Raw genomic sequence first — 14,017 nt, 5'->3', positions numbered from 1 at the left:
CGCTCCCTCACCACCAGACACCTGGAGGAAGAACGCCTCATCTTCTGCCTCGGAACACTTCAACAGTTTCCTCATTTCCCCTTCCCCCACCTCACCCTAGTTCCAAACTTCCAGCTCAGCACTATCCCCATGACTTGTCCTACCTGTCTATCTTCTTTTCCACCTATCCACTCAACCCTCCCCCCCCCGACCTATCACCTTCATCCCCTCCCCCACTCACCGATTGTACTCTATGCTACTTTCTCCCCAACCCCACCCTCCTCTCACTTATCTCTCCACGCTTCAGGCTCTCTGCCTGTATTCCTGAAGAAGGGCTTATGCCCGAAACGTCAATTCTCCTGTTCCTTGGATGCTGCCTGACTTGCTGCGCTTTTCCAGCAACACATTTTCAGCTCCACTCTAATCTAGACTCTGGTTTCCAGCATCTGCAGTCATAGTTTTAATATCCTAGGTAAAAACAACCTTGTATGGGGATGGGAACGTGTAGGGTAACCCAACTTGGAAAGAAAAACTGCAAAGAGGAAGGTGATAAAGATACATGGGAGATAGCATCTTTCTGCAGCTGTCAAAAGACAGAAGAAACTAAACTAAGCATTAAGTATCCTTAGAAAGGGCACGAACATCAAAACAAAAAGTTAAGGCACACTGTGTATTCAGACAGAGTTCACAACAAGGTAAATGATCTGAAGACACAGAGACACATGGCTATGATCTCATCGCTATTGCAGAAACATGGCTGTATGAAGACCAGGACTGGGAACTGAATATTCAAGAATATTCAACATTTAGAACAATAGATCAGTGGAAAGAGATTCGGTTGTGCTGATAAAGGGATAGGATCAGTGCATTTTAAAGGGAGGCTCTCAGATCAGAAGAACACTGTATTGAATGTGTTTGACTCAAACTAATAGAAGGAAAGGGCAGCAGATATTGGTTGGAGGTGTCAATAGCCACCAAATGGTAGTGGTGGTGTGGGGCATAGTACTGAGTCAGCTAATGACAAAAGCGTACAACATGAACAACACACACCAATGTACTTATACATCTGGGCAATCAGGGCACCATGGTGGCTCAGTGGTTTGCACTGTTGCTTCACAGTATTAGGGACCTGGGTGGGATTCTAGCTTCGTGTAAGCTCCATACGGACAGTTGCACACTCTCCCCATCTCTCTGTGGGTTTCTATCTATCATCTAAAAGTTGAGAGGATTGGGTGGAGTAGTCATTCTGAATTATCTCAAGTGTCCAGCAATGTGCAGGTTAAGTGTGGATTAGTGATGGTTAAATACGGGGTTATGGGATAGGTGGTGGTGGGGGGTGCTGGGATGCTTTTAGGAAGGTCAATGCATTCTCAATTGGCTGAATGGGGTCTTTCCACACTCCAGGCATTCTGATTCTATACATTGGGCTATCCAATTAAGCGGAGAACAAGTTTCTGGAGTATTTTACTGGAGTTCTGGAGTATTTCTGGGTGACACAGTGGTTAGCACTGCAGCCTCACAGCGCCAGAGACCTGGATTCAATTCCTGCCTCAATCAACTGTGTGTGGAGTTTGCCCATTCTCCCAGTGTTTGCGTGGGTTTCCTCAGAGTGCTCCAGTTTCCTCCCGCAGTCCAAAAATGTGCAGGTCAGGTGAATTGGCCATGCTAAACTGCCCGTAGTGTTAGGTGAAGGGGTGAATGTAGGGGAATGGATCTGGGTGGGTTGCTCTTCAGAGGGTTGGTGTGGACTTGTTGGGCTGAAGGGCCTGTTTCCACACTAAGTGATCTAATCTAATCTAGTTTTTAGGGATCGGTTTTCTACTTTCGATCAAATAGGATGTAATGTGAAAGGTCTAATTAACAGGTTTAATCTCCACAAACAGCCAGTCCCCCAAAGCCAACATTCAAAAATACACTACAGAAACTCACCAAGGCTCTTTGGACAGCACCTTCCAAACCCATGACCAGTTCCATTCAAAAAGGACAAGAGTAAGTGATACATGGAAACGTTACAAGCTCCAAGTTCCTTTCCAAGCCACTCACCATCCTGACTTGGAAATATAATCACCGTTCCCTCACTGTCACTTGCTCAAAATCTTGGAAATTTCCTCCCTGATAGTATTGTGGGTCAACTCACAGCACATTGACTGGCTCACCACTGCCTTCCCCACGGCAACTAAGAACTGGCAACGAATGCGGGACAGCCAGCAACACCCACATCATGCAAATAAAAAGCAAATCTGGCAGCTCAAAACTGGGCAAACAAGCAGCACTGTGGGAAGTCAACAGCAATAGAATTGTATTCAACCACAAACTTATAACATCATGATCTGCATTTAGCTCATTTACTGTTATCAAGTTATGGAAATCAATAATGATTCAATGAGGGCTGCAGAATATGATGCCATGTGCAGCATGAGGGTTATCTAATACGGAGGTATGAACCTGGTGAAACCACAGCAAAGGGCTAGATGGACATCAAACAACAGAAGGAGCTTGTAATTGACAGAGCCAAATATTCCCATCACAAGCAAATCACAAGAAATTTCTGTCTTGTCACATACAGTTATAAATTGGTGGTGGACACTTTACAAAATCAGAAGCCTTGATGAACTGCCCCACCCAAGATGGTAAAACCTGGCACATCACTGCAAAAACAAAGTGGACACATTTGCAACCAACCATGCAAAGTCAGGGTCCCCAGTGCAGAAGTCAGTCTTCAAACAAGTTGATACACTTCATGTAATATCAACAAATTGGTGAAGGCACTAGATACGATGGAGACCATCAGCCCAGATAACATTCAGGACTACTATTGAGGTTAGGTAGTCTAGCACCAGCCAAACTGTTCCAATACAGCTACATGATAATTGAAAACTGGCCAGATCCTGACCACAAAGTAGACAGCAAATACAACCCAGAAAATTACCAGATCAGTCTATTCTCTCTGAGTGACAAGAAGAGTTGTTGACTGTGCAAGAGATATTTTGGATTCTAACAAGGCCACCTATTGCTGATTTTGTTACAGTCTTTGTAAAAAGATGAATTCCAGACTTGAGGAGAAGGCAATTGGCTTGAACATCAAGTCAGTGTCTGATAAAGAGGCTTAAAACAGTTACAGCACAGGAGGCTGTGCAGCCCATCAAATCTGAGCAAACTCTTTAAAATCAATCTGGTCAGATTAACTTCTGCACTATTCTTACAATTTTCTTCTGCAAATATCTATACCATTGTTGGCTGAAGAGTATAATCGAATCTGTGTACAGATTGCATTCCTAAAAAATCACTCACTGCGTAGAAGGTTGGTCCGCGTGTTATCTATTTCACAAATGTTTCAATTTGACAAACTGTAAACACTGATTTTACAAGACGTGATCAAATTCAAAGCTGTAGGATTATTTCTGAAAGCACAATCAGCATTCCCAACATGACAGCATAGAGATATCAGAGAATAATTCAGTTTATATACAACAGGAAGCTTGCAATTATTTGCCTGTGAATTTGTACTCTCTCTCTTTGAACGCAACTCAATTATTTCCTATAACCATCACAAACAAAACAAATCTGTTCCATCCATTATGACTGCTGTATGCAAAATAAGGAACTTGTATTTATATGACGCAGTTCTTGACGTCAGGTTGAACCTAAGTATTACAATATTATGACAGTCAACTTGCACTCTTGTAAAAGTCCTGCAGACACTGAGATGACACCAATAATCTGTTCCAGTGACAATGATTTTGTGACTTCAGTTAAAAATTGTTACAAATTCGTTTTGAAAAAGCAAAACAAAAAATTGTTACAGACTTCAGATTCATATCAAGAATGAATTGAAAATACAGGAGAACTTCATAAATGTAGCTCAGTCTGAGTAGTTTTCCACAATTATTTCCAAGGGACATTTCAAGGTTATTTGCAAGCAAATGAGACAGATTTCACTTGCAAAAGCTGAAAACTTCACACTGGCTTTCTCAACACAAAATAATGCAAACACTCCAGTCTGGCACTGATTGGAGGAAAGTGTCAAGGATCCAGGTTTGCCAACTCTCAGGACAACTTCATCTGACAAAGGGTCACTGACTTGAAATGTTAACTCCATTTCTCCACAGATGCTGACATGCCTGCTGAGAAAGACGACATGGTGTACCAACAAGAGGAGGTCCAGGCAAAGAACGTAATCTTGCAATAGAATCATTAACAGACGCAGTAAAACTACAGCAATTAATAAAAGCTTGAACTACAAAAATAACGTTCAGCTGTGAAAAACATACAATTGCAGGATGGTTGGACACAGATTAAAAACAGCAATTGGAACCTGACAGGCCAATATCACAGCACATGCATATTGCTTCTGTGCACAAAATGGCAATTTGAATCACAGGAAACTCATTTGCAATTATATGTATATAGTGTTAAACCTGCTCATTTTCATTTCCTGATAGTGTGGTAACATTCAAATGTGTGGTGGATTCTCAGCCCCATGTCCCCTTCTCAATTTAATTCATCCTCAAGGTTGCATTTCAGACCAAGCAAAAACTTATCAATTCAGCAACTGCTGCTAGCAAATAAAATCTAACATTTTCAACTTTGCCAACACAGGCTCAGCAAAACTGAAGTAAGATCTATTAAATCACCTCATGTTGACATAGTCACCAAATAAGACAGAAGAAAATAACCATCAGACCTGGTCGACTGTGCCTGATCAGCCTTACTGAAGGCTTGTGCCAAAATTGGGAGGGCTATCACACAGCTGAGACATACAGCCTGATTAACATTTATACCTTGCAGCCAGAAATCTGAGTCTCCCTCATCATCAACTCAGGGTACATTCTTCCCAGTCAGGAGAGACACACCAGAGGAAGGGAAGCACAGCGCCGTTCATTGGGAGTGATTTGTCCTAGGAATGCTCAATATCATCTCTGGGACCTGTGAAACCTTAAGGCATCATAATAAAGATGGGCAAAAGAAACATCTGACTGATGACCACCTACAACCGCCCCTCAGCTAATGCATCTGCATTCCTCAATATCAAGCAGCACTTGGAGGAAGAGGAGATAGCAAAGGCACAAAAACATTTTGGGTGAGGTGTTTCAATGTCCGAAGATTCAATAACACCATCAGGTTATGAAAGACATTATGCGCCGACTTGACCTGCGAGATGAGGAGACAATTTCTAAAAAAAGAAAACTTGTCCTCACCACTGACAGATGCAACTATCTGGGGACAGTGTTGGTAAGGATAACATCTGCACTGTCCTGCAGGGACTATATCCCAAAAGTGAAGACAGGATTGTGTGGCACCAGTACAACTGCCCCACAAGTGCCAGGCAATGAAGGCTGTCAACAAGAGAACCTAAATCTTCTTTTGGTATACAATAACATTACCATGGCTGAATTTTCCATCAATATCTGGGTGTCAGCTTCAAAAATCCAGCAGATTTCAAAACAATCAGAGCAAATTGCAGGGTAGAACAAAACAATAAGTTACAGACTGGTTACTTTAATATCAGCAGGACAGAAAATGCTGGAGTCTATTATAAAAGAGGTGGTAACAGGACACTTACAAAATACCAACAGGCAACATAGATTTATGGAGAGGGAAGTTGTGTTTGACAAATCTATTGGCATTGTTACAGAATGTTATGAGTAAAATAGATGAGGGACAACCACAGAGAGTGAGGTATTTGAAGTTCTTGATAAAGTCCTACATTTCAGGCTATTGTGCAAAATCTAAGAAAATGGCTGTAATAATGACAAAAATTGAGAATTCATCAGCAGACAGGAAGCATAAGGAATAAGTGGGTCATTTTCAAACTGGAAGGCAGTGAGAAGTGGTGTGTTACGTGGGTCAATTTTGGGCCCCAGCTATCCACAATATATATTAACGATTCAGGTGAAGGAATGGTGTGTAATGTTGCAATTTTGCTGATGGCAAAGCTAGGTAGGAAGTGACTGGCAAGGAAGACATAACGATGCTTCAGGATGATTTTGACAAGTTGAATACATCGTAGATGGCGTACAATACAGAAATACAACGTTGGAGAAAGTAAGGACTGCAGATGCTGGAGATCAGAGCTGAAAATGTGTTGCTGGAAAAGCGCAGCAGGTCAGGCAGCATCCAAGGAGCAGGCGAATCGACGTTTTGGGCCTGAAGGGCTCATGCCCAAAACGTCGATTGGCCTGCTCCTTGGATGCTGCCTGACCTGCTGCGCTTTTCCAGCAACACATTTTCAGAAATGCAACGTTGCCCACTTGGAAAACCAGAATGACAGTACAATTTAAATGGTGACAGATGTGAACATTTTGATAGGACTGAATAGACTGTACACAGTGACGATATTTACCCTGTGAGTGGGTGGGTGTGGTCTGGGGAGGTGAGTCACGTGAGGAAGAAGGGCCACAGTCTCCAAATGTACGCCAGGCTATTTCAGACTGATAGGAGGATAAATTTCTTCACAAGGGTAGTGCACTTGTGGAGTTCTCTACCACAGAAACCAGTAGTTATGAAGTCACTGAATGTACTGGAGAAAGAAATAGATTTCCAGAAGCTAAAGGCTGTCGAAAGCTTTGGATTTGGAGAAGGACAATGGCATTGAGATGGAGCATTAGCCATGATCATGTTGAATGTCAGCAAAAGTTTGATGGACCAAATGGCCTACTCCTATTTTCAACATTGTTGCACAATGACCAGAAATGAAGTGGATCAGCTATGTGAACACTGACGACAACAACACATCGAAGGCCAGAAGTCCTGCTCTAAGTAACTCATCTCCTCACCCCACTCAAGACTGTCCCTCACAATGAACACATCTATACTTTTCTGGATGATGGCAGCTCCAACAACACAAGAATCTCAACACCAACCATGGGAAAAAAAAAGACTTTTTGATTGGATGGCACCCTGAGACTTTTTCCCAGGTCAGAAACGGCTCTCACAAGGGGCCATAATTTTCAGATGATTGGAGGAAGATTTAGAGGAGATGTCAGAGGTTGGTTCTTTATAGTGTGGTGGTTGCATGTAATGTACTGCCGGCAGTGGTAACAGAGTCAGATAGATTAGGGTTATTTAAGCGACTCTTGGATAGGTACACGGATATGAAGGGTATATACGTTAGTTTCATCTTACAGTTGGAAAAAAGTTCGGCACAATACAAAGGGCCAAAGGGCATATACTGTTGTACGTTCTATGTAAACAGTCACACCTTGGCCCTAAGGCTGTGCCCTGGGTCCAAATTTCTAAGAGTCAGAGTCACAGAGATATATAGCACGGAAAATACCCTTCGGTCCAACTTGTTTATGCCGACCAGATATCCTAAAGTCATCTTTACAGCCTTTGGCCATATCCCCTAAACACATCCAGATGCCTTTTAAATGTTGTCATTGTACCTCCACTTCCTCTGGCAGCTCATTCCATACACGCAGCACCTTATGAAAAAGTTGCCCTTTAGGTCCCCTTTAAATATTTCCACTCTCACCTTAAACCTATGTCCTCTAGTTTTGGACCCTCACCCCAGGGAAAAGTACGAGTCGCTTTCCCCTACCCTTGCCCCTCAATTTTATAAACCTCAATAACATCACCCCTCAGCCTTTGATGGTCCAGGGAAAAGAGCCCCAGTCTATTCAGCCCCTCCCTACAGCTCAAACCTTCCAACCCAGACAACATCCTTATAAATCTTTTCCAAATCCTTTCAAATTTCATAACATCTTTCTGAAAGCAAGGAGACCAGAATTGCATGCAGTAGTCCAAAGGTGGCCGAACCAATGTCCTGTACAGCTGCAATATGACCTGCCAACCCCTATACTGAATGCAAGCAAACCAAATGCCTTCTTCACTACCCATCTGCGAGTGCACTTTCAAGGAACTATGAACCTGTACTCCATGGTCTCTTAGTTCAAACATCTTCTCCACATCCATTCTATCCAGGCCTTTGCTGCTGTCCAAGTTGTAATCAGATCTCACCCTCATCCTTCTAAACTCTGATTACAAATCCAGCGTCCTCAACTCCTCATATGACAAGCCCTATATTCCTATGATCATTACTGTAAACCCCCCCTGGACATCCTCCACTGTCAGCTCATACTTCCTTAGATACAGGGCCCAAAACTGCTCACAGTATTCCAAACGTGGCCCGACCAGAGCCTTGTACAGCCTCAGCAGTACATGCCTACTCTTGTATTCTACTGCTCTCAAAATAAATTTGCATTTGCCTTCCTAACTGGCAAGTGAACCCAGTTAACATAGAACATAGAAAAATACAGCGCAGTACAGGCCCTCTGGCCCTCGATGTTGCGCCAATCCAAGCCCACTAACCTACAATAGCCCACTATCCTCCAAATGCCTATCCAATGCCAGTTTAAATGCCCATAAAGAGGGAGAGTCCACCACTGCTACTGGCAGGGCATTCCATGAACTCACGACTCACTAACCTTAAAAGAATCCATAGGTCTTCCAAGCCATGTGTTTCAGATTTCCGAAGTCTTGCCCCATTTGGCAAACATTCGCACCTTTATTAATTCCAAAGTACACAACCTCACACTTTCCACATTGTGTTCTATGTGCCAGCTTGCCCAAGTCCTTCTGCAGCCTCCCCACTGCCTCAACACAACCTGTTCCTCTACCTTTGTCTTATCCGCAAACCTATCAACTAGGCCTTCAGTTCCTTAATACAAATCATTAACATATAACTTGCCCCAACACTGAAACCTGCAGAACTCTAACAGTAATTTGAAAAAGACCCCTTTATCCCCACTCTCTACCTTCTGCCAGTCAGCCAATCCTCTATTCATACCAGTACCTTGCCCCTAACACCACAGGCCTTTGTTTTAATTAGCAGCCTAAGTTTATTACCTTGTCAAAGGCCTTCTGGAAATTCAAATAGTTGGCCATGCATTCTTTCAGTCTCTCTTCTTGAATGCTCAGTTGGCAAAACTAACACTCAACCGGAACAAACTAAATTAAACCAATTCAATCTGAAGAAAAATTAATCAACAGATGTGTCAATGTCATATTGGTTTTCAACACATTTTATATACTGCAGCCTTGAAGGTAAAATCCTTTGAAGTGAAAACTGCAAAATAATTATCTCTTGACTAATCTGCCACACCAGCTGAACTACATAATAAACACAGGGATTACCCGACTTCATGCACAATGTGTTATGCTTCATTTTTTAAATTTGTCCTGTCTCTTTAAAAGGATCTCCTGACATTAACTAAGGTTCACAGATAACAATAGGTGTCGAAGATCTTGAAACCCATTTGAACTCAGCCTTGCAGAAAAATAATCCTAAAGTTCTCCCATTATAACATCTCGTTCTTACTTGGACTACTTTGCCTCCACAACTCTATGTGGAAGTCCAATTCAATTCTTTGATTACTCTTACTTCCAATTTTAAACTTAATTCTTGCTGAATTGAAACAGTATCTCTTCTTCATTTTTATAAAGCTCAAATTTTGAAAAACAAACACTTCAGAGTCATCTTTTCCATTCCCTGAACAATATATCGCTACAAGATATTTCTTGACTAAACATAATCAGTTTCCTCCCAAAACTAAAAGCTGAGAAACCATTATGGGTGACTTTTCACAATTGCCTTCAGCATTTAAACAAAAAAATCCCCACTGTGCTTTGATGATTGATACTGAATGAAGGCAGGACTCAGGGTTTAGTCTGACTAATACATCATTTGTTTCATTACCGTGTTCACCAAGTCATAGTAATGCAGCTCAACATTCTAAATGGTCATTTAAACACTACTCTGGATTGTTGGAAAATATTGCATCTGTGAAAAAAAGGTCTTAATTTACATCATCTTAGCTATTTCCGCATTACCAAGGAACGTATGTGCCATGCTGGCTTCTTGTCATGAAATTTGCAGATTTGGAGATTTCTGCAAATTTCTAACTTCAAATTAGATTCAATATCACTGCTGTCTTACTTGACTTAAAATCAAAAAGCACAGCAGGCTTGTTCTCCTAACTTTGCTCACTTCTGACTCAAGTTTACGTGATATAAAAATGAACTAGCTGACATGCGAATCAGAGAATTTGAACCCTGACTGCACGATGTTTAACTAATGTACGAATCACAAGAAAATTTGGAAACGAATATTGAAAAGAAAACAGAACAAAAAACTGTCAGCCCAGTAGCTTGGAAAACCAAAACATTTTTGTAAACAGTAGTGCCATTTCCACATGAAGCACATTTGTTTATTCAGCAATGTACTTCTTCCTCTACAAACTGGCATCTTAAAAATACAATTTGCTGAATATAATTAAACACCACAAGCTTTGTTCCCAAATCTGAAATAAGTTACACAAATACATCCATGATCTTTATTTATTTGAAAACTATTTTACACAAATAAATTTAAGCAACTGACTCTCATGTTCTGCAAATAATTTTAGGGGATTTACAGGGATACATGTTACACCTTTTAAAAATCCCAAACCAATCTTCTTTATGATTTTTGGAAAGTACAAAGCATTACACAGATATATTCAAAAACCATACTGATTTTTCTCCCTCTACATGATACCGTTAAAATGTCTTCTTGGTTATTTAAAATCATTGTGTAGTACTATACTTGACTTACAAAAACAAAGTTTAATAGAAGCCCTCAATTTTATGCGTCAACTAGAAAGAGAGAGACATGATTTAAACAGCTGCATTTCCTTTCTGCTTCACCATCCAAATCAACACAAATTCACGAGAAGAAGGTCAGCAGCCTTTAAACTCACAAATACAATTACAGAAAGACTATCTGACAGGGACATTACAAGTCCATTCTTACGCAATGAAAAATCTCAAATTTTATATATGAAAGAGGGCTGCATTTTAGAGCAAAGGAAACTTGATAGCATGCCGAACAGGAGATTTACGATATCTGAACAAAAGCAGAATCAGCAGAACTCAATTTAAGCACTAACTACGCTTCTGTATTGCAAAAGGCCAAAAAAGACACTTTAAAAGGAACTACAAAACAGTTTTATTCAATACTGCATAATTAAAATAGGTTGGGATTAAGCAGATTTAAACAACAGGGTTATCAAACAAAAAAAAATAGCTTGTCAGCACAGCATTCTGTGACCTCCATACAGAGCCCTCTGGAAGGATTAAACTCAAGTTCAGTGCAATAACTTACAATTGCAATTTATTTTAAATCCAACATAGAAGAAGAATAGGTTTCCAATTGTGACTCCAGAACAGTAACCTTAATTTTAAAAAAATCTCATGGTAGCTTTGCTTATGACAGCTGGATCAGATATACTCTGAAACTGAATCTAAGTCAGACATCATTCCTATTGGTGCATGTGTGTCAGAAATGGTCTGTATGTAAATACATAAAATTTTTAAAATTTTTTTCTATGAAGAAACAGATTCATTCCTTTATATATTAAAAATATAGCATAAATAACTTGATTTGATTAGAAAAAACCTTCCCAGGAAACATACATCAATCTGCATAATTCAATACTGCATGGTACAGTAAAACAACAAACTCTTAAATTTAAATTAATCCTAAAAAAACGGTCAGGACTGCAATATTAGTGTTAACCTGTCAATGATAGTGAAATCTCAGTAAAAGATTCTACTGAACAATCACGGTACTGCATCAAACTCAGACAAGTTATATGCAGTGGAGCATTCTGTTATAGCATCACTCTCTCTAATACATGCAAATATCTAAATCGCCCGACATAAAAAGCGTCCCATTAGATTAACCTCGAATATAAGGCAGCATTCGCCATTGGACGAAGTGAAAAATATACTGCCTGATTCCAAGATACCACTGAGTTTTAACTTGCAGATTGAACTGAACACCCTCTTCACAAACAAACACACTAAACTATGAACACAAGGCTCTTGGGCCTTGTATTTTTTTATAAAACACAAGCCAACCCCTACATCCTCTCATTTCATACACAGGAGAACCAAAACAAGCCAGCGGGCTTCAGCAACCCCACCCAAAAGCTGTTCAAAAGAACAAAATAAATCCACCCATCTTCAAACCAGTGAAACAAATAGGCCTTTCTCTTCACCCCTCCTCCCCACTACATTCCCAAAAGAAAAGCAGCTGTTCCTTGCCTACTAGCTACAAACACAAAATCTCTCTCTCACACACTCACACACACACAAACATACACTCAAAAGAGGAAATTAAAAACGTAGAAACGAACCTTGCATTCCCTACCTTCAGTTTTGTACCACAATTTACTTGAGATGATTAAAAAAAATATGCAGCAGGGAAAAAAAGGCCATGAAACCAATCACTGTGTACGATTGCCTGAAAGAGGCCAATCAGAAGCAACTGTTGTTGGAAACTGTCCAACCATATCATAGCTCATTACTCAGTCAGACAGGGAGGAGGAGGCTGGAGGGGAGGGTAAGGCCCCAAATATAGTTAGGTGGGGAACCAAAACAAAACCTCTCAGCAGCTAGCTAAAACGGCTTTTTTGAGAGAATGCAGCTAAAATAAAAGGATTTGTGTTCAGAAATGTCAAATACTGTACCTCGAAAATAAAATAGTTTACTTGTCAAGAAAGGGATGAGTGGATTTTTAGAAACATGTAGTCTGTTCATTGATATCTCCTTGAAATGAAAGTAGAAATCGCCTGGCAGTTCTGACTGTGTGAGTCGTGCACAGCACACGACTCTGTGTCGAGGTATTTCGAGCCTCCTTTCAAAATGTCATATCTGTGTGGACACAAGACGGTTTGTGAGTACTGCAATTGTGAACGACATTTCGTGTATATCAGGACTTTAAAACTTTTTTGGGGAAAAAAAGTTTCCTCTTTAAATTACAGTATTTTACCCAAATTTCAAGTTCCTAGCTGTCTGTTTTAAATTATAAATTATAACGCTACTGGACACATTATGACTAAGCCACAAATATTAAGAGTCTTGTTACAAAACTTTCACATTGACACATTAAATGTACGCCAAATGAGATACAAAGAGATCAAGATTTTCAAGTTATTTCCATTGTACTGATCGTAACTTCAAGTGAGCACAATCTGCATTTTTAAAACTTAGTTCCTAATAATGGTGAAGAATAAAATATACCCCCCTAAAAAAATTATGAAACTTCTTAAAACAAACATATGATGGAGAGTACATCATCTTGTTAAAGATGTTAGATATAATTAAAATATTAATCCTGTATAAAAATATGAAAAAATTCTAATTAAAATGAAGAGTCTTGTATACCTTTAAAAATTATTAACACTGACGTGGAAGTAACAGGAAATCACAACAACTGGAGAATCAAATCCAGGAAATCATTTTATGACAAAATTTCCTTTTCCTTTTAAACATTTTCCTTTTTTCAAGGAGAAAGATTGGATGGTACATTGAGAGACTGCATGCAGTTTCAAGATGCAAGAATTTAGGTTATTCACATAGCCTTGCTCATCTGCATTTATTGTAAATCTATATGAAACTCATAGAGTTGTACAGCATTGAAAGGGACCCTTTGGTCCAAATCATCCATGCCGACCGGACATCCCAATCTGACCTAGTCCTATTTGCCAGCAATTAGACCGTATCCCTCGAAACCCTTCCTATTTATGTCCCCATGCAGATACCTTTAAATGTTGTAATTGTACCTAACTCCACGATGTATCAACTCCTCTGGCAACATATTCCATACTGCACTAACATCACATGCAAACATTACACCGCATCTCCTTCCTAAATCTTTCCCCTCTCACTTTATACCTATGCCCTCTAGTTTTGGACTCTCCCACTCTCAGGAAAAAGACCTTGGCTATTCACCCTATCCATGTTCCTCATGATTTTATAAACCTCTATAATGTCACTCGTCAGCCTCCAACGCTGCAGAGGGAGAACAAGCAGAATCTATTCACCCTCTTCCTATACCTCAAACCCTCTAGTCCGGCAACATCCTTGTGACTATTTCTGCACTCTTTCTAGTTTAACAACATCTTTCCGATAGAAGGGTGACCCAAATCATTCGTAATATTCGAGAAGTGGCCTCATAATGTCCAGTAGAGCTCCTAGACTCAATGTTCTGACC

General features: G+C 40.2%; 1 protein-coding gene across 5 annotated transcripts in view; it reads right to left on the bottom strand.

Annotated features, from left to right (window-relative positions):
• ctbp1 (C-terminal binding protein 1) overlaps window positions 1-14,017 on the bottom strand; it is a 326,682-nt gene that overhangs the window by 234,682 nt on the left and 77,983 nt on the right. Inside the window, exon 1 of one of the 5 annotated variants that reach the window (XM_043707477.2) lies at window positions 12,159-12,245. The exons of 2 other annotated variants lie outside the window; for them this stretch is intronic. Coding sequence is in view for 1 of the 3 variants with exons in the window: in XM_087991180.1 (XP_087847306.1) it covers window positions 12,159-12,165 (7 nt within the window). In the remaining 2 variants the exon portion in view is untranslated. Of the gene's footprint in view, window positions 1-12,158; window positions 12,246-14,017 lie in introns of those variants that run through there. 2 more of the 5 variants (XM_043707537.2, XM_087991180.1) reach the window with 2 other exon arrangements.

Source organism: Chiloscyllium plagiosum, unplaced genomic scaffold (genome assembly GCF_037043375.1).
Source record: "Chiloscyllium plagiosum isolate Xiang-an unplaced genomic scaffold, Cpla_swu_hap1 HiC_scaffold_1, whole genome shotgun sequence".
NCBI lineage: Eukaryota > Metazoa > Chordata > Chondrichthyes > Orectolobiformes > Hemiscylliidae > Chiloscyllium > Chiloscyllium plagiosum.
Note: the sequence above shows the minus strand (reverse complement) of the source record. Positions and strands in the feature narration are given on the sequence as shown.